This window comes from Rhipicephalus microplus, chromosome X (assembly GCF_043290135.1).
Source record: "Rhipicephalus microplus isolate Deutch F79 chromosome X, USDA_Rmic, whole genome shotgun sequence".
Classification (NCBI taxonomy): Eukaryota; Metazoa; Arthropoda; class Arachnida; order Ixodida; family Ixodidae; genus Rhipicephalus; species Rhipicephalus microplus.
In genome coordinates, this window is record NC_134710.1 from 469,819,493 (window position 1) to 469,841,305 (window position 21,813).

Below are 21,813 nucleotides of genomic sequence, written 5' to 3' on the forward strand. Positions count from 1 at the left end.
CTTTAGAAAACGGGAACAATCGCAGCATTGGTACCTTTTCCGCGACAATTTGCTACGCAGCATTCCTCAACCGTTCGGATTTTCGGCCGTACATATTGCGAATATCCAGTGCACAAAACGCATCACATATCCACGCTGCAGTTCGCGGACACAGAAAAAGATGGCCTTTTCAAGTCGCCAACAAGAACACTGGCACGCCACGAAAACGTTCGTCAGGCTCACAAATCCGTGGCTGTCGGGCGACGAGAGCAAGCGCTGGCACGTCTGTGCAGGGAAACACACCGGTCAAAACGGAGTTACGTAGGAGCCCGTGGTAAACACAGTGAGCAGGCCTGGAATTTTCCAGGTGGCTTTAAATGGGGGGGGGGGGGGGGTATGCAGCGCTGACGCAACAAAGTGGAGACTAGCGAAGTTGTGTCGGCAAAATATTAAACTCTTCACGCGCACACCTTTTTAGTGCGTTCTCGCCCTTTAGGGCACGGTTCGCGATCTTTGCACTAAAGGCTTGCAAAACGTGGTAGTAAAATACAAGACCATTACATGCAGAACAGTTCATGAATTCTACAAATTCTAAAATGAAATGCTAGAAAACTAAAAAAATACGAAGTCATCACACAGTACGGATTTTACGCGGACACACCCTACTGATGTTGTCGAAGGTCTGCCCAGAGGACCGGAGCCAGCCAGAGTCTCACGGACATGTCCAGGAGAGGAGCCCGGAGCTGCTGACAGTAACTTTTATTTACATTATTTACAAGTAGCGTGTTGCGTCTCTCATAATCATATGGTGGTGTTGGAACGTTAAACCCCACATATTAATCAATAACAGGTAGCGTCTTACGACGTGATGATTAATAATATCATAAAAACTCTCGATGGAAGCTTTATGGGAGCTTATGGGAGCTTGTCGGGAGCGCGTCAGCGCTCGCGTTTTAAACCCTGGCCTTCCCAGGATTCCCTGCAAGGAAAAATAATGGGAGCCAGGACACTGCAATAAAAATGCCGTTTTCACCTCCGCCCTGGAAAGGGGAAGGTGAAACAACACGTCTTTCCCAACACACGAAGGATTGAAGAGGCACGCCCAGTTAGTCCCATGGCGAGGGAAATACACTAAACGACACAGCGCAAAGATGTTTGGTCGTGCGTGCAGATCAACTCTGTAGTCCGTTGAAGTGATGAGTGTGCAATGCCACGCAGACCACGGTTTGTAAAAACGGCATCATGAAGGCACCACGGAGAACGTGGGAAATGCAGCCGACCATGAATCCCAGGTGCTTGGCTCAGTCTCCAGTGCAGTGCAGAGATGACTACTCTTTATAAGCCGTGCATTTTTACTCCAAACAACCCTTCTTTTGCCGTCAATCTGTAAGGCATGTTCAAAGGGTTTTACGAGAGGAGACGACTGCGCTGCAAAATTCGAAGTACTCTTGTCGTGTTTGCGCCGCTTTTGGCGCATTTCTGGGTGCGCTGATGCGGAACAAATCAGAGAATAGGCTCGGCCGCAACTTCTCATGCATCCAAGTGGCATCAAGCCCGTAAGGCTGATCCTAACAATATGTAAGGTAAATAGAGTGCGTGGTTATCTGTATTATGGCAGTGAGCTCAAAATTATTGTCTTTCCTCTCATGAAGCTGCAAAACAAACGTGTACCTCGCACTCCTTGCAAATGGCATTTCATCACTAAACAATGGAAAAAAAGGAAAATTGGGGCAGCTATGCGCTAGAGATGCGTTGACTTAGCAAACGATAGAGCTGGTGGCATTGCTTCCCTTTCTTATTTTTCCCATCCCTTGCTATATGTACCTATGCTATATTTTATTCTCACTCTCCCTTCCTCTCACTCCTCTACTTCGTCCCTTACCTTTGCCACCCGCTTGGTATACGTTACTATATACATGGGTATGTTTAGCTCTCTCACTCTTCACCCTCACCTATCTCCTTTTGACATTTAAATCCTAATCTCTTGATATACTGCGCTCTACAAGGCTATGCTATGCACTTTTATCATTTCTGTATAGGCGAGTGATTTCGACGTTCGCCTCCATATTGTGGGCACGCGCCCTCAAATACCACTTCGCCAAGAAAGTTAATTGTTGCTAATAGCGGGGGTCTTTCTTTCATTTCTCTTGTCTATCTTTTTTATGTGTGTGTGTGTGTGTGTGTGTGTGTGTGTGTGTTTCTCACTCACGCTTTATATCTGCTTCTTTGTCTGTCTATATATTTTCCCCCTTTTTGATTCCCTCTCTTGTCTTACTCTCTATTTTTCTCGTTCTCTCTGTTTTCTTTTAATGCTATAATTTGCTCTCTACTACTTACTCCCACTTCACTTGGCCACCCTTTTCGCACACAACGCTGTACAAGGTTATCTCGCGCTCTGCTAGCAGGCCTCCGTGGCTGAGTGCATGGTAACGATGCGTGCCGTTGCATCGTGGGTACGCGACATCGAATCCCGCGAAGTGAACGAGAGAAACAACTTTGTTTGGTCCACAATAGTCCAGAATTTCTTTCCACAAGAAGTTCTCGTTTTTCCTTTCTTTCTATGTCTTTCCATCTATCTCTCTGTGTTCGTTCTCTTCCCATCAAACTTATGGCACCCCACGCCGGAATCGGCGCACTTGTTTTAGCAGCGAAGCAGAAGATCAACAAAAGGAAGAGGGAAGCACGTTCTGGTTCACAAAGATATTTTCTGTCGACAACCACTGCGGCTTCTCCGAACTTAAACAGCTGCGTTGTTTAAAAAAATGTATGCCTGCATTTAACTTCGTATTACTTGCAATTCATGACCCCCCCCCCCCCCCCCCCAAAAAAAAAGACAGCCAAGTAAGTTCTATTCGCGGAGAAACCCCGTCCTAAGTGTTCGATCGACATGAATTTCCTGCGACCCCATCGACAATTCAGCCAATACAACTCTTGCAGATGACGCCATCAGGCTGATGACATCAAGCACAAAACTATATAAAAAACAGGCTCCGCCATTGGAACATCATGGCCGTTCAGCACGAGCACACTGTTTGAATGCCTCGTTTTGCTTGTTTTTGTTTGTTACCTAGAGAAGCTCGAGCAGTAGGAATCTCACATGTCGAGAGTGGTCAATTCTCCAGCCGCTGTCAGCACGAACACCGTCTTATAGCAGTAGTCACTGGATTTTAGATAAATTAGATACGAGCGCCATCATGTGGTGCGCACATGGCGTGGCCACCCAATATATATATATATATATATATATATATATATATATATATATATATATATATATATATATATATATATATATATATATATAATGAGATATAACAGACAGTAATGCCAAGGAATGTACAGGGGAAGTTATTAACATTAATGGAATGTAAATAAGAAGAAAGAAAAGTGGATGAAAAAATTACCAACTGTAAGCAGGAATCGAACCTACGACCTTCGAAGGTCGTAGGTTCGATTCCTGCTTACAGTTGGTAATTTTTTCATCCACTTTTCTTTCTTCTTATTTACATTCCATTAATGTTAATAACTTCCCCTGTACATTCCTTGGCATTACTGTCTGTTATATCTCATTATTATTGTGTTAAAAACACGGAAAAACGAGCCCTTAGGTATACACTTCTTTCCCTTATATATATATATATATATATATATAGTGCTATTGCTTTTCCTGTATGATCGTGTGCATATCTGTCCTTAATGCTGAGTTCGCGATATAGCAAACTAGCCTATAGACCGCCACCCTTCTGAGCTACGATCGCTGTGTGTGATTCCTTCTCATCAAAGGTTAGAGGCGTTAAACAAAATTATATACATGGCAGCAGACGTTCGGGACAGCTCACGCCAACACAATAAACATATTCACAACTCGCTTCTTTATTGGCGTGTATCCTGCTGTCATCTTGTATAAGAATGTACTACTTTCACGAATTTATGAATGCTACGCTTACTCAAAAAAAAAATGTTGAGACACGTGTATAACGCGGCTTTCGGTCATACCTCCGCATCGATACTTTGTCAGCATATATGCATACATTACAAATACCTTGTTTTTGTTCTTATCGCCTCTTCACAGCGTATGAATAAGAAATTTCAAGCATAACCGTCAATTTCTCGCTCAATTAGTCCACTTAGATGCAGTGCTTCATTATGATTCAGTTTGTCGCTTGAAGACAGGGCAACTAACATTATGTTTAACTGATTATGGGACGCGAATGTTAAAACACAAGCTTTCGGAGTTCTGAAACTTATGTAGCAGTAAGCCTAATGCAGCCGGAAAGATCTTCCACAAAAGAAGTACCTACTTTTTATCAAATTTAATATTGTTTTTTGGCCTCTCTGCTGTGGTCTAGTTGCCAAGTATCGGCTGCTGATCCGCAGCTCACGGGATCGAATGCCGGCTATGGTAGCTGCAATTTAGATGAAGGCGAAAACGCTGTGGGCCCGTTTGCTCAGATTTTGGTGCACGTTAAAGAGTCCTAGGTGGTCAAAATTTCCAGGCCCTGCCATGGTGGTCTAATGGCTAAGGTACTCGGCTGCTGACCTGCAGGTCGCGGGATCGAATCCTGGCTGTGGCAGCTGCATTTGCGATGGAGGCGGAAATGTTGTAGGCTCGTGTGATCAGATTTGGGTGCACGTTAAAGAAGCCCAGGTGGTCGAAATTTCTGGAGCGCTCCGCTACGGCATCTCTCATAATCATATGGTGGATTTGGAACGTTGATTATCATATATCAAGCAATAAATAATTGTTGTTGTTTTTGTTGTTTTATTATCTTCGAAATGTTCCTCAAACCATGTTCGCATGCGTCTCCTTATACGATGTGTGATGCCCTTCAAGTGTATTTGGATTGTTTTGACATAAACGTAACGCACGCTTGCCTGTTTTCACGTTTCCAAGTCCCAACACTGGTTTCTATAGGTACGAGTGTTTCTTTTTTTGTTATGTAAATTGTTGCCATGTGTCCTTATTAATTTATGTTAGCTATAAAATTGCGTTGTATTTTTTCTCATAATTTTGTTTCTCCACTATATATTTTTTTTTATTTTCCGGCTGCTCACAGTATTTAACCTGCTGATAAGGCTGGTCATGTATTGCACCGTTTGCTGTAAATTTGTGAACGTGTACTTGTGGTAGGCTGGAGCTAGTCATGCTGGCCAAAGTTCGATTCTTCTTGGCTTTTTCTTTCAGCCACCCTTATGTTCGTGATGAAAAGTAAAGACTGGTATTATTCTGAAACATAAAAACAGCCTGATCAGATCGCAAAATTATAGGAGCACTTTTGGTGATGACAAGCTAACGACAGCGGCGAAACCCTGGACACGGATCTAATAGACCTTTCTTTCGCCTAAATGTGAAATAGGTCGCACATATACTACCTTCTAAGAGAAAAAAAATTGATCATGTGTGTTTGCACGCAGCATAATGGTATGTAATGGCTTTTGTGCGCCGTTATGTAAACGAAAGTACGTCCATATATTCCAATTCCATAAAAAGTTGGTCAAATTAGGTTAGAATATACTTTTTTCATTTACTGTGAATTACAATATCCAGGAGGCTACCTCAATTCATTCGCAACCACTTTGTCTATATAACTATTGTACCTAATCGAAATTCTCACCATTTCTTAATATCATTATAAGATATGTGGTCAACTGAACATTCGACATGGACTACAGAAGTCGGACTGACGTTTATTAGCGTCCGAATGAGCTGCGAACGTAAAGTGGCCTTTTCTTTTTCTTCTTCGAAGAAGTTCACGTGCACGCTGGCATTCTGGCGCAAAGCTCGTCGTTTTCTTCTCTAAGGTTGAACGTGGGAACTTCAACACCATTACCTCGCACGACTAACCATCACGTCGCGCAAAAATAAAGACGCGAGTGCTAATTGTAGGTTTCAGTGCCTTTAAGTGATACTTGCAATATGCTCTCGACATGTGTTTCGATAATTTCGCTTCATACATAAAGTCATAAGCTGGGCGATATCTTATTAAATTGTGATAGTAACCTGAAGATTATGTTGAACTTCAGGAAGTGGGCTGGTTCGGCATTCCGGCTTTCTTTCCGCACAATGCAGCCTATACACAACGCAGTACCTTGCTTTATTCTTTCAAAAGTCTTTATGGCATTTTTTTTTATTTTGCTCCGTGGGAAAGAATCCGAACTTCACTGGTAGGTTCGGAGTGGGTCCGCGCCTTTGGCTGGTAGCTCTAGAGTGGCTCGCTGCGAGATGGATTGCTCTCACTGTTACGCCGCCAAGTCCCCAATTCAGGCAGAAATTCGACAAGCAGCATACGTCACTTCCGTCATTATTTATGGGCTGAGCTTTGCAAAATGGCTGCAGAAGGAACTACTACCACAAAGAAATAGCTCACTTTATCTTTTTATTATTTGCTTCTCTGCAGTTCAGTCAAGACTTTGGGGTCTCAAGGCGTGTCGCGGAAGCCTTGATCTGTGGGTTTGAAGGGTCGTGCCACTACCCCCTCAGTGAACGTGGTGGGTAGTGGCACGATGAACAGCCAGAGATTTCTATGTCCTCGTCCATATTTGTCAGCGAAACACAAGAAAATGGTACCCATGCTTTTCACGACACCGTGGTCGAAATGTGCGCTCTGCAGTGGCGACACAGTTGCCAAACGTGGAAAGTGGGAAATGGAATCATTTTCGAAACTGGTTTAGTGACATATATGTAAACAACTTTCGGGACGACGTCCAAGGGGCATTCACGTGTTTCACTGGCATGCAGATCGGCCGGTTTGATGCAATGCGAGTGCTCGCTCCAGGATTTCGGCAGCTGCTTTAGATCTTCCAGTGAACAACGCTATTAGATGCTGCTTAAGTGCCAAGTTGATGGTAAACAGCGAAACTAGTGAATTTGCACGAATCAGGTGGTTTGTACAAAGCAAAGCGTTTGTATGCTACTAAGTCATCGAAAACTGCTCTGCTTGGAACCAGTGTTTCGGGCACTTTATGTCACATAGGCAATGATACAACTAACGTTTAGAGGAAAGAAGGACCGCAGTGACTAAATTGATTACACTGTCATTTAACACGGGATATTGAGGTGAATTCATCATCATCATCATCATCAGCCTGACTACGTCCACTGCAGGACAAAGGCCTCTCCCATGTTCCGCCAGTTAACCCGGTCCTGTGCTTGCTGCTGCCAATTTATACCCGCAAACTTCCTAATCTCATCTGCCCACCTAACCTTCTGTCTCCCCCTAACCCGCTTCCCTTCTCTGGGAATCCAGTCAGTTACCCTTAATGACCAGCGGTTATCCTGTCTACGCGCTACATGCCCTGCCCATGTCCATTTCTTCATCTTGATTTCAGCTATGATATCCTTAACCCCCGTTTGTTCCCTAATCCACTCTGCTCTCTTCTTGTCTCTTAAGGTTACACCTACCATTTTTCTTTCCATTGCTCGCTGCGTCGTCCTCAATTTAAGCTGAACCCTCTTTGTAAGTCTCCAGGTTTCTGCTCCGTAGCTAAGTACCGGCAAGATACAGCTGTTATATACCTTCCTCTTGAGGGATAGTGGCAGTCTACCTGTCATAATTTGAGAGTGCTTGCCGAATGTGCTCCATCCCATTCTTATTCTTCTAGTTACTTCAATCTCGTGGTTCGGCTCTGCGGTTATTACCTGTCCTAAGTAGACGTAGTCTTTTACAACTTCAAGTGCACTATTACCTATCTCGAAGCGCTGCTCCTTGCCGAGGTTGTTGTACATTACTTTCGTAGAGCAGCGATGGCGTAGTGGTTAGAGCATCCGCCTCGCATGCAAGAGGTCCGTGGTTCAAATCCCGGTACCGCGCAGTTCCCAACCGGATTAAAAAAAAAAATCCGCGTGTTGATGGAACTGCATTAGGAGGCCTGGGGTGCGGCCTCACCGGCAAACACCGCCGAGAACGCACTCCCTCACCAGAGAAGGATTGGCCACCCTGGTGCAGTATCTGGCCACTACCTCCCACATGCTTACGTCAAATAACTCACGGCCCTCAGTCCCCAGCAGCTGCGAAGCAACTGACCACGGCGGCGGTCAGATCTGCAACGCAGCAGAGGGTGCTAAGAATCTCTGGATCCGGACAGGCCGCCATTGGAACCTGAACTTGGCAACGTTTAACGCTAGAACCTTATCTAATAAGGGAAGTCTAGCTGTACTATTCGAGGAGCTAGAGGGTGTTAAATTGGATATAATAGGGCTCAGTGAGGTTAGGAGGACAGATGAGGCCTATACGGTGCTACAGAATGGGCACGTCCTTTGCTACAGGGGCTTGGCAGACAGAAGAGAACTGGGAGTGGGGTTCCTAATTCACAGAAACATAGCTGGCAACATAGAGGAATACTATAGCATTAATGAAAGGGTGGCAGGTATCGTAATTAAACTGAATAAAAGATACAAAATGAAGGTAGTACAGGCTTACGCGCCTACATCCAGCCATATTGACGCTTCAGTTGAAAGCTTCTATGAAGACGTGGAATCGGCAATGAGTAAGGTAAAAACACAGTATACTATAGTGATGGGCGACTTTAATGCAAAGGTAGGGAAGAAGCAGGCTGGAGACCAGGCAGTAGGAGATTATGGCATCGGTACTAGAAACGCCAGAGGAGAGCTACTAGTAGAATTCGCAGAACGCAATAATTTACGGATTTTGAATACCTTCTACCGAAAACGAGAAAACCGCAAGTGGACATGGAGGAGCCCTAACGGCGAAAATAAGAACGAAATAGACTTTATAATGAGTGCACACCCTGGAATCGTTAAGGATGTGGAAGTGATTGGCAAGGTACGATGCAGTGACCATAGAATGGTACGGTCTCGAATTCGCCTAGACTTGAAGAAGGAACGACAGAAACTGATACGCAAGAAGCCAATCAATCAGCTAGCACTGAGAGGGAAAGTACAGGAATTCAGAGTGTCGCTGTAGAACAGGTATTCGGCTCTTAGTGAGGAAACCAACCTTAGCGTAGATACAATGAATGATAATCTGACGAGTATCATTACGGAGTGTGCAGTGGAAGTTGGAGGCCGGTTAGTTAGACAGGACACTGGCAAGCTTTCCCAAGAAACAAAGAACCTAATTAAGAAGCGTCAAATCATGAAATTGTCGAGTACAACAGACAAAATAGAACTGGCAGAGCTTTCGAAGTTGATTAATAGACGTAAGGTATGCGATGTAAGAAGGTATAACATGGAGAGAATTGAACACGCTCTGAAAAACGGAGGAAGCGTCAAAGCAGTGAGGTGAATTATCGGCACCCAAAAAATGAAGACACCATACCGATGTGTTGGCGAAACTGCTGCTGTCGATGATGGGCTCCGTATTTCTTATGACAGGGGGTCGCGGAGGCAGGGGCGGGTCGAGGGTAAAACTGCAATACTGCCCACGAAATAACTTCTCCCTTGCGCCGGTCTGTGTGTTCTTGTGGGCCACAAGGCGGATGCAGAGGTCGTAGTCTCCCAGTTCAGCCAGACTTCCGTCAGAGAATCCACTGGGGATTTTACCCGATGCATCGAGCACTACGAAAAAGAACAAGGAGCACTTTTACTTGCTCAGACCTGAATAATATTTTACAATGCATAAAAACATTTTTCAGGGAGTGTTCCACAAAACTTCTGAAAACGTATCACATTTTCATAATGAAAGACGATATTCAAAGAATAGCACGCACTATTTAGTCATCTGGAACACAGTAAAACATGGAGGTTCGTTGCTTGATAATTCATTCTACGTCTTAGAACACTGAATATCAGAGTGCAAAAGGTAACACTCTGATGTGACTCAAAAGCCATTTATCATGGCGTGGTCTGAGAAAAATAAACGCATAGCAATCTTCACTAATAGTTTCAATTTGAATTTCATTTGCCAAATAGATACAAAAATTAAGAAATACGTGGGAAGCGTCTAGATTCTTAGCATCAAGTTAGTTTTTATTAATACAAACGTGATCAGAGATGTGTGAACATGTCCTCAATAGGAGATTTAACAGCGTTTAAATGTTCGTGCACGTATCTGAAATTTTGTATTGCAATGGTATTTCCATTCACATAAGTACACCTCTTTGTAGTGCTGTTTTACATTTACATAAAGGTGCATATTTAGTTCATTGAACCGAGACTGCATTCCGCAAAATACAACCAACGCCCAACGCTAGACAGTTGTGTTGTGTTATGCACAAATATTTTACATGTCTCTGTTGAGAATTAGGGCCTCGCAGCCTCATCTTTAAAACCGGAGACAAATAACTGATCAGCAACTGTTACACAATAGTACACTACAATTGTTGGGTTGATGAGAAGGTTGAAAGGCATGCTTTGAAGTTTGTTGAAGAGTCACTCGGCAGCGGCTGCGTCACTTCAATTCGATGAAAGCACTAACTGCTCGATTTTGTACTTACAGGCGCGATAGAAGAGCTATACTGTGTTACTCACGCCAGAGTTTGTGCTTGGAGATCACCAGAGCTCCGTGAGAGAGCAGTCAAGATTTAAACCGCAACGGTGATTTGTAGGGTATATGAGGCTCGAATGCCGACATAAAGGTCACAGGACGGAATACCGGATATGGCGGCCGCATTTTCGATCGAGGCGTGAATGCTTCAGGCCCGAGCGCTTAGACTTAGGTTTACGTCAAAGAACCTCAGGTGGTCGAAATTTCCGGAGCTTTACGGCACCCCTCATAATCACATCATGGTTTGGAAACATTAAACCCTAGCATATATTGGATAGAATTGAATTGAGTTCGTTTGCGAGGACGACCAGGCAAGAAAGCTGCACTGAGCAGCTTGAGGGTAACCAGGCCACCTCATACACTGGGCAGCTTCATAGTCGTCAAACGGAATCACATGGTATACGTAACGCATGAACTAACGAAGAGAGTGAACAACCATGGTGAGCATTACTCAACAAGGTCATCGTAAAAATACTTTGCATGGTTCAATTAAAGAAAAAAAAATATCTGTACTGATGAATACACAGAAAAAGAAAAGCAGGTGAACTTTCGGAGGTACAAGAAATTGCATAAATATGCCATGTAGCATTTTCAGCGACAGATGAGATACGCTGAGGCCAGTTACTTTACGCAATTGATTTACAGCAGTCGGTAAACAAAATAGTAGTTTTTCGTTGCCATGTTTAGTTTGGGCCTTGTCGACCGATCATGGTGGTGGTCAACCGATCCCGGTGGCGGTCAACCGATCACGGTGGCGGTCAGATCTGCAACGCAGCAGAGGGTATTAAGAATTTCTTAATCTGGACAGGCCGCAATTGAAATCTGAACTTGGCAACGTTTAGCGCTAGAACCTTATCTAGTGAGGCAAGTCTATCTGTACTATTTGAGGAGCTAGAGGGTGTTAAATGCGATATAATAGGGCTCAGTGAGGTTGGGAGGACAGATAAGGCCTGTACGGTGATACAGAATGGGCACGTCCTTTGCTATCGGGGCTTGGCTGACAGAAGAGAACTCACAGTGGGGTTCCTAATTCACAGAAACATAGCTGACGACATAGAGGAATACTATAGCATTATTAAAAGAGTGGAAGGGCTCGTAATGAAACTCAATAAGAGATAAAAGATGAAGATGATACAGGCTTACGCGCCTACATTCAGCCATGATGGCGCTTCAGTTGAAAGCTTCTATGAAGACGTGGGTCGGCAATGAGTAAGGTAACACAGCGTATTATACTGATGTTATTGCAAAGGTAGGGAAAAAGTAGGCTGTAGACCAGGCAGTAGGAGATTATGGCATTGGTACTAGATATGCCAGAGGAGAGCTACTAGTAGAATTTGCAGAACGCAATAATTTATGGATTTTCAATACCTTCTACCGAAAACGAGGAAACCGTAGGTGGACATGGAGGAGCCCTATAGGTAATGGTGAAAATAAGAACAAAATAGACCTTATTACGAGCCCCGCAGGGGCGTCTGCGCAAGTAGGCGTTCGGTGCGTAGCGCGGTTTTACTGACGAAATATATCAAAAATTATGTTGCCGCAAGGCCAGCAGTTGTGTTGAAGCGTTATCACTTTTTTTTCAATTTTATCCTGTTCTATACAAGCGACAAAGGCTATATGGGCGCTTATTATCATATGAATAATATTTTGGAATAGGTAGCTGCGGGTCTTACTCGTTCCTTAAAACTAGAGTAAAATAGACAGCGAACTGTCTATTGCTGCTCTGACGGATTTCCCAATTATGAAACTCTCGTCCCGACGTAAATGAGTCACCGCTATTGGCAGACGGAGTACAGTACAGTGCCAGTATCAGACTAATGCCGCACAGCAGTACAACTGTCTTGTAACTACGTGTACCTCGGAGTGCAGATGCCGCAGATCTCATGATAGTAAGCCATAATAATTGAATAACGCTCAGTAACAGCAAAAACAAGTTTTTGTGATCACCAACGCTCGCTCTCTGAAAGACCAACAGCGACAACATCGAGGGTTTGTGCTAAAAGGCTGAGTGACATCGTCTATAGGATGCCTCAAGAATGGCAAGCTTGGTGTTAACTCATGACTGGCTAAACGCGTCGCCAAGAATTCGTCAATGACACAAACTGATTGCCACTGAAATAACGTACTGTCTACAAGCATTAGTAAGGTAAAAAAATTGGTAGATCCACGTACAGTGGGAATCGATGATATGCGGAGCATGAATGAGAAATGTGGATATGGCCCTTTCAAATCAGCACAACGTTACGAGATGAAGGGGAATGATCCCGTACAAGACTTCCGTGTTCTGATTATCATGTTTGGATGTGTCGTTTACCTTCGTCATCTATTCCCATCACGTGACACCATGTTAAGTATATGTGGAGCTAGCACAACGGCCACGAGCACGCTATGAGCGTCGTTTGTTGTCATGTTCTTTCATGAAACACGTGTCAGGATTATTATGCTTGCACCAGTAATATATTTCGTCCTCTATTGACGTCACGTAACACCGAATTTGGTATATGTGGAGTAGCAAAACGGCCGTAAGCGCATCATGACGGACCCAATATACTCCAATGTAGCGTTGACGCGCGCGCACGCTGAGCGCAGCGACGCTACGTTTGCAAAACGCGAGCACTCTATTGCCGTCAGGTGCGACCAGCGTCCGTCGGTGCGACCTGACGAAAACCAGCGCGAAATGCGACATGCTGCATTTCGCGCTGATGCCATAGAGAGACGTCACTCTACGCCAATGCTTTACCCAGACAACACTGCGTCTCCCTCTTTTTGTGACGGAAGGATGCCAGACGAGCTGAAATGAGCATGCCTCAAAGCAACGCACTAGACTGACACGGTAGATGGACGTGTTTTTGAGCGCTCCCGATCGACTACGCAGATAAGTGGTTTTGCATTTTTCGAGTTTGCCTTTATAATTAATAAGGCAGCAGTTACAATCTTTCTAGAACTTGTTACATTGTACGGATTTTTTTGCGGTCAGCCACCAGGTATTTACTAGTTTGTGTGTGTGTTTGTTTCTTTGTGTTTTTTACTTACCACCCCATGTGGGAGGTGCACGTACATTGAACACTCAAATTTTTGTAGAAGAGCTTAGACTTTCTTTTTTTCGTAGGGCAGGGTTCGTGTTTTGTAATTATCGAGTGAGACAATTCCTAAGGACAATTGGTGTCAGAAAGACATGGTTAAAAAGCTGCAAAGTGTTCAGGATGCAGGGTGGGATTGAAAATAGACCCAAGTGCAGAACAAATGGCGAGGAGGCTAACGCCAAGTGTAGCAATGTGAGGTCGAGGAAAAAATGGAGAAAATGATGGTTGCCCAGAGTGAACTGCTGATGAGAATCACCGAGCTGGAGACTGTGGTGGCGACAGAGCCAGCGAAAACGAGGGCAATGGGAGAAAGACTGAAGTCAGCCAAGAAGGCACTAGCGAAGATGAACAAAAGAGCGGCTGACGGAGAGAACAGTAGGGCACCGGCAACCACAACGGCGGAGAAGAAAGAGCAAGCAAGTTTGGAAAAAACAGGTTCAGCCAGTTCAATGGTTGCAAGATCCAGCTTCAGCGAAGTAGTAGTGGGACTCGGACGGGACAAAGCAGCCGGCGTCACAGGTGCAAGTAACTCCCAGGTGCAGGACGCTCCAGCTTAATAGTCACAGCATGTCATAATTGCCGGGGACTCAAATTTAAATCGATGCGCAGAAGCAATCAAACATGGGGTAAATGGTGACAAGATGGTTGCAGTAGGGACGTTCCCAGGTCGCAAGGTGAAAGGATTCATTAGGCAAGCGAGCGCAAAACTCAAAAATACAGCTGACGGACAAAACCTTGTGATAATTTTATGTTATTTAAACCATGTCTTAAATAAGGATACGGCGGGACTAGCGACCACACTGGCGAAAGGAGTCGATGACATGCGCGCCACTTCTCCTCAGGTACAAGTAATGATACGCACTATACCAGAGGTACCGGTGTGTGACGGCAACCTGGAAAGAGCCTTTATCAACGCAAACCAAGAGATATGCAGGATAAGTCGGGAGAAAGATTTTGAGGTGGTGAAAATAAACAAAGGTGCAAGGTGGGGTTGTTTTGAGCGAGACAAAATTCACTTCGATGGGCGGCTAAGTCATGAGGTGGGTTCGCGACTTGCAGGACGCGCAGTAGCTTTTGGGGGGGGGGGGGCACCCGGGCCCTTTGGTGTGCAGGATAGCTAGTAACGAGGAAAACAACCCGGTAGACTCTTTGGCAATTGGTATAGACAGATACGATTCCAAATTGGCACCGATATCGAAGACAGGTAGAGTCCGGGGCAGAAATAGACGTACCCACGAGGGCCAAGCCGATTCAGACGTCGAGTATATTAACATTCAGGGTAGCAGGAACAGGCTGAAGAGGGAAGAGATAGAAGAACAGCTAATGAAGGAGAGCCCGATGGTTTACGGTTTTGTAGAAACATCTCTGAGGGACATGGAACAACCTGTTAACAATCCGGACTATGCGTGGGAATATTGTAATAGAACAGAAGGCTGCAGAGAGGGGGTAGTCTTGGGGCATTCATTCATGAAAGTACAGGCTAGGAAAGGGTCAAACAGGAATGTGAGGAGCATTTATGGCTAAAAGGGAAAGTGGCAGGGCAACTGACAACTCCTTGCTTTGGTGTATTTGTGGACGGCAGCAAAAGCCAGAGAGGAAAACCAGCCAATGGTGGAGTGTATATCAAAGGACATGGAGGAATTAGGAGGACAGTGCGAGATAATTATACTAGGAGATATGAATGCGCAAATAGAATATATAGATGGGTATACCGACCCAACAGGCAAAATGACCCTGGATATGTGTGAAAGAGGTGATTTGATCATTTGCAACAGTACTGAGAAGTGTGAAGGGCAAATAACATGGGAGGTAGGAAGGCTGCAGTCGACGATAGATTACGCACTGATGACCAATAGGATGTATGATGGGCTCAGGGGAATCCACATGGATGAATGTGGCTCCAGAGGTCTGGGTAGTGATCACAAACGTATCGAGCTAAGTTTTGAAAGAGCAGTGAAAGTGGGAAGGAGACAAGATGAGCAACTACAGGAAAATTTTCATTCAAAATGGCAAATAGATATAGCTACTGAATAAATTGAGAAATTAATCACTGAGGATAATAAAACAGTGTGGACATATACAAATCTAATTAGACTGTTTGAGCTAGAGCTTGCTAAGGCACGTGACAAGTCACCCCGGAAAAAAGACACAAACCCAAGAGTTGGTGGGATGAGGAAGTTAAGAGAGTCATAGCAAAACGTCAGGACGCCTCTAGGTAACACAGACATGCTAAGCAGTGGGGTGAACCGACAGATGATGTTGAAAGAAAATGGGACATCTTTCGAAGCTGTGGAAGGGAAGCATTCCTTCTGATCAATGAAACGATTAGAAGCAAGGGGTCTCAGTGGCTGGCAGAAGTACATAAGAAGGATAGCAAGGCAGCTGCGAAATTTTGAAACCATCTAAACTCCTTAAAAAATTAGACGAGCCTAGAGCTGAGATTTATAACTACAGCTCAAGGTACTAGGCTAGAATGGGATGAAGCTATTGAATATACTCTTTAAAAAATGGAGTGACGTTCTCTTCATTTAGGAAGGAACAGCGATGTCCCCAATGTTCGTCTTTAAATAAAAAAATGTTGCTCCCTTTGCCACGGAGAAACATGTTCCTCCATATAAAAATCAACATGGCTGACCCAAGCTTAGTGAAGCGAGTAGGCTTAGCAAATGCATCAATTCTCGACTGATAAGGAGTACACGGCACTGGAAATTACAAAAAACGGTCCCGCTGAGCTTGATATTGAACGAAATGATTATAAAAACAAGCAGAAGAACCCGTGGTGATTGAAAAATCGCGAAAGAGACCAACGGAGCAAGTAGGTTTCGTTCGGCCAGCGGGGCGACGTTCACTCGGAAAGACACGGATACTACAGAGTCCTCACCTGAAGTATGCTAGGCTTGCTGTATTCATTTCTCGTAGATTCACATAGTGTAGCGATGTTATCAATGCGTTTACGGGGCCGCAGGTCACGAGATGTGCCTCCAAACCGTAGACTCAATCGCAGCGAAATCATTCCGACTCAGTAGTGCAGCTTTGGTCGATAGATGTTCAACGTTTTACAAGTAGCTGGAGGTGTGAGAGCGTATAGCCGTGAAGTAGGTGGTATCTGGCGCCACCTGGAGGAAGGGAACGATACTGAAAAAAAGATTGCCTGCGAACGTTGTTATCACTGCCCCCCTGCGGATAGTTTACGACGCAGCCCATTTAAGATTACTCACTGACACTAGATGCCTAATATATGCTGATGCAATTCATATAGCAACACACGCACACAACGACACAAGCTACACATAGTACGATAATAGGGTGAACTTAATGCACAAAAGCACAATCAGCCATTCTCCAAAGCGGCACACACTTCGACGTGTTTACTCAAACCGTAAAACGAAAGCGCACAAGCTTATATAGCAATGAATGTCGACTGACAATAGTGGCACAAGTTACAAGTAAGTTTTCGTACACTTTTTTTACGTTTTGTGGCAATACCACAACATGCGCACGCGCAAATATATTGTATCTGATGCTTACACAAACGATAGTTTATCAACGGTTGCACAATAATGAAGAAAATAATTACTAGAGCTTAACTGGTTTTTGCGAAAACGATTACTTCCAAGCCCTGCATAGAATGCCCACGGCATTCCGAACGCTGTGCAATCTCTCGACCACTGCCACAAGTATTTTTTTTCCTTAAAGCTTCCGAGAACGCAAAAGCTTGCCACGAGCTAGCCATTTCGGAGGTCACGTCTTTTTTTATTCTTCTGCTTGTTACTCGGAGAGGGCGCAGCATGCAGACCAGACTTAGACTCCGTCGAGGTAGGTGTTCTGTGGTCACGTCGACCTCCTTTAGTTGATTCGTATTAACGTTTGCTTATATTCTTTTTCCGTGCTTACCACAAGTGTGACCGTTAGCCATGAATACACCGCTAGCCCTTCAATGACAATGTTTTTTATGCGGTAACGACAGTCCTAGCAGTGTATACGTACGTTACAACGCGGGTCTTGAGAGAAATAAGCGATGACCTTGCATCCGACGTTACTTTTTCGTGAGCGATGGCAGCGGCTGTTGGCGTCACGGCAGCCCAATTACTTGAGTGGAGGAACTATCGCTGCAGTGCGCAAATATACTATAACGTTAGAGCATGTTCTGCCTACATACTTTTCTGCTTCAGATGCTTCTCGCGATTCGCCTCGCGTGTCAACTTGCAGTCATAGTGCGTGCCACAATTTTGTTGTTAGCGCTGTGGCTGTGGTGGTTACTGTTACTGTGGATTTAGAATACTCTTTTCACAAAGGTGAGTGAGTGTTAGTACTTACCTGCTGTGCACAGCTGTTACTAGAAGTGCATTTTGTGTTGAGTTTCTTACGAAAAAGGAGAATCATGGAAAAGAAAAGCATACTGCACGCGTGTATAATTCCGTCTTACCTCTCAGTGCTGGCATGGCCAATTCAAAACGCATAAGATTGAGAATTTGGTTTAACTGACAGAAGTCATTGGTTTACTTTTCACAAAAGTGTGATGATGTTTGATGATCAATGTGATGATGATGATGTTTAAACGTAGTTTGGCGAATGAACTCTCGGTGAAACTTCGCAGATTCTTTCCCTTTGTTCCTTCATCTGCCGTGGTAGCATAGCCTTATTGGGTGTCGTGTGGCTATGCTGTAGGACGCAGGTTGAACTTCCGGCCACGGCGGCCGTATCCTAATGGGGGTAAACTGCAAGAGACATCCATATGGCGGTAGCGGCACGTATAACTCTATGAATTATTTATGATCATGCTTTCACGCATGGACTGTAGAGTGGTATCAGGTTTCCTAGAATGCTGAAAACTTAAGTGTGATGCTTTTTTATGCGCCTCGTTGAATTCATGAGTGCTGTTGGTGCCGTGCGAAACTAAAAAAGCGTGGGCTTACCAAGTATGTCGACACCGAAAAAATTCATTATTTGAGCACAGTCTAAGGTAATCGATAAAGCAAGACTGCTTGAGATGCAGAGCTCATTGTATTCGTGAAAAATTGGTAGTCAGCACGAGATACACACGGAAGTGTGCGGAGCATCGTGCAAGTGCCTGCCAATAAAAAGGAGAGGCTTTTACTCTACACCAATAAAACAAAAAAACGTCACTCCTGCATTGCCTGCATCAATCTTAGGTAAAAGCAACCGCTTAGGACTGGCCGCGGTCGGCTCTGCTCGGCGTGCGCATGCGCATGCGCGTGCGCAAGACCCGCGTGATTGAGGAGAAATTTAACCGCTGAAGGAGGAACGTTGCTCCTTTGGTCCTTGCCGCGAAAGAGCGCGACGGGTAAAGCGCCCGAAAGGGAGGAAGTCGCTGCGCCGAAGGAGGAACGGAGCCCGTTTCTCCATTCTCGCTCCCTTTCTTTAGAGTGTATAAAAACAAGGGTGTCAGAAAAAGTTCCAAAAAGAAGTGCCTTATGCACCACAATAGACAAGGATGAATCAAGTGGTGCAATGGCTTCATTTTCACAACGATAGTGGGAAAGGGCTAGGAAGAGGGTTCCTAGTAGAACATCAACAGACCCAGATGGCATTCCAATTATGCTGATGAAGACATTGGGTCCGAAGTCTAAGCAGGCTTTCAGAGAGGCAGTGAGCTAAATTATAACCGATGGTGAAGTCCCCGATGGATGGAAACTTAGCAGGATGAGCATGATCAATAAGGGAAAGGGGGACAAAGCTGACATAAACAACTACCATCGTATAACAGGGACATCAGTGGTCTACAGGTTGGCGATGCAGATTATAAAGGAAAGACTGCAGGCATGTATAGATGATGAGAGGGTGCCGGGGGGGCTGCAAAATGGGTTTCGGAAACAAAGGAGGTTGGAAGACAATCTGTTCTCCCTGACACAGTGCATCCAAATAGCAAAAAAGAAACACAGGTCCCTGTGGCTAGCATTTTTGGATATCAAGGGAGCATACGATAGCGTGGTTCAAGAGGACTTGTGGGAAATACTGGACACACTAGGTGTAGAAGATGGAGTCATTAATCTTTTAAAGGATATCTATAAAGGTAACAAGGTAGTTATGAAGTGAAAAACAAAACAGGTATCCTATCTCACACAGGTAAAACGGGGGCTGAGGCAGGGGTGTCTTCTGTCACCCTTGTTATTGATGATGAACTTACAAGGAGTAGAGGCCAAATTAGACAGAAGTGAACTTGGCCTCAACCACTCTTTTGTCAAACAAGGAAAACTCATTGAACAGGCACTATACTAGCATTGATGTACGCAGATGATATAGTGCTAATGGCCGACAACAAAGAAAATTTGCAGAGATTGATGGACATCTGCAGTAATGAGGGAGATAGGCTAGATTTTAATTGAGTAAAGAAAAATCAGCAGTCATGATTTTTAATGATAATGAAGGTAGTGAGCTTAGAATACAGGAGGTCACGCTAGAGATAACAGATAAATACAAATATCTGGGCGTATGTATAAGCAATGGAACCGAGTGCCTAAGGGAACACGAAATATACGTGACGACTAAAGGTAACAGGATTGCAGCATGATGAAAAATAGGGCATAGTGGAATTACAATAGGTATGATGTTGTGAGAGGAATATGAAAATGGGTGATGGTTCTGGGTCTGACGTTCGGCAATGCAGTCTTGTGCATAAGATCAGAAGTTGAAGGAAGATTTGAAATTAAGCAACGTGCAATAGGTAGGCTTGCCTTAGGAGCTCACGGGAATGCACCGAATGAGGGAGTACAAGGTGACATGGTATGGACATCATTTGAGGGCAGGGAAGCTAGCAGCCAGATAAAAGTTGAGAAGCGATTGAGAGAAATGGAGGAGCGTTGTGGCAGGAAGGTTTTCAGCTACTTGTACATGCAGAATGTCAATACAAAATGAAGGAAGCGAACCAGAAATTGACGGGTGCATACTTAGAACACAGCAGGGGGGCAAACCGAAAAGAATTATCGGTTAAGAAGAAGGTGAAAGAAGCTGAGACCAATATGTGGAGAATATGCATGATTAAGAAGTCCGCACTTGAGATTTATCGAACTTTTAAGCAGGAAATTGCCAAGGAAAGGGTTTATATTGGCACGGGCTAAGTAGAGGCCTGAGGATGACGACGACGAAGTGCTGAACGGGAACGTGCTCGGACTGCAGCAGCGTCGTACGCATTAGCTCCACAGTATAATCGCCAGTACGCATTTGCTCACCAGTGTATACTTTGTTCCCCGTAACATCATTGGTGGAAGGTGCGGGGTACCACTCGCTATACAGCCCAACGAGCTGGATCTTCGTAGCGGACGGCGCATCGCAGCTACCACGATGACTGACCAGGCTACTCAATGTCAACAAGATCCGTCAGCCCCGCAGCCGATCGTTGTGGTGCAACCTCGTGACCCAGGTCTATTCAACGGCACAAGTGGCATAGACGTCGACGACTGGCTGGGTTCAATATGAGCGCGTTAGCAGCAGCAACCATTGGGGTCCGACGCTTATGTTGGCGAACATCATCTTCTACTTGCATGGCACGACAAAACTCTGGTACGAGACACATCGAGAAGAGTTGACTAGCTGGGACATCTGTATGCAGAAATTGCGCTATCTATTTGGGAAACCCATCGGACGTCAAGAGGCCGCAAAGAAAGAGCTTGCGACTCATGCCCAGACATCCACAGAGCCGTACATCGCGTACATCCAGGACGTGTTGGCTTTGTGCCGCAAGGTCGACAAGGACATGCTCGACGAAGACAAAGTCGGACACATCCTGAAAGGAATTGCGGATGATGCCTTCAATTTTCTCCTGTGCAAGGACTGCTCGACGGTGGAGTCGGTCATCGAAGCATGTCGTCGCTTCGAAAAGGCAAAAAGTAGGCGCATAGTTCACCGATTTGATCGCCTTCCCAACACGGTGGCTACGTCCTCTTGCGAAGATTTGCCCACACTACACCAACCACCAGCGCCAGAAAACGTCACCAGAATAGTCCGTCGGGAACTCGAGGCTATGGCTCCCGCTATGTCTAGCGTCAGCGCGCCAGGACACAACCTCGATGCTGTTTCAGTGATACAGGCCGTGGTTCGCCAAGAGATCGCGAATATGGGCATTTCGCCACCTCATCAAAATGCCCCTGCTACTTCCAGCTCGGCTCCAGTCGTTGCGGCTGCCACTCCGAACCGCACGTTCGCGCCACGACGAAACCCAGCTGAATGGCGCACTCATGATGATCGGCCCATATGTTTCACGTGCCATCGGATAGGACACATCGCTCGCCATTGCCGCAGCCGTTGGACCTCATCACCTCGACCGAGCTTCTATGATTGGCGGCCTC

The 21,813-nt window shown here is 45.0% G+C and overlaps 1 protein-coding gene across 1 annotated transcript in view; it reads right to left on the reverse strand.

Annotated features, from left to right (window-relative positions):
* LOC119160819 (nose resistant to fluoxetine protein 6) overlaps positions 1-21,813 on the reverse strand; it is a 277,772-nt gene that overhangs the window by 186,186 nt on the left and 69,773 nt on the right. The window contains exon 2 of the mRNA XM_037413067.2: positions 9,258-9,496. Coding sequence (XP_037268964.2) covers positions 9,258-9,496 — 239 coding nt within the window. The remainder of the gene's footprint in view (positions 1-9,257; positions 9,497-21,813) is intronic.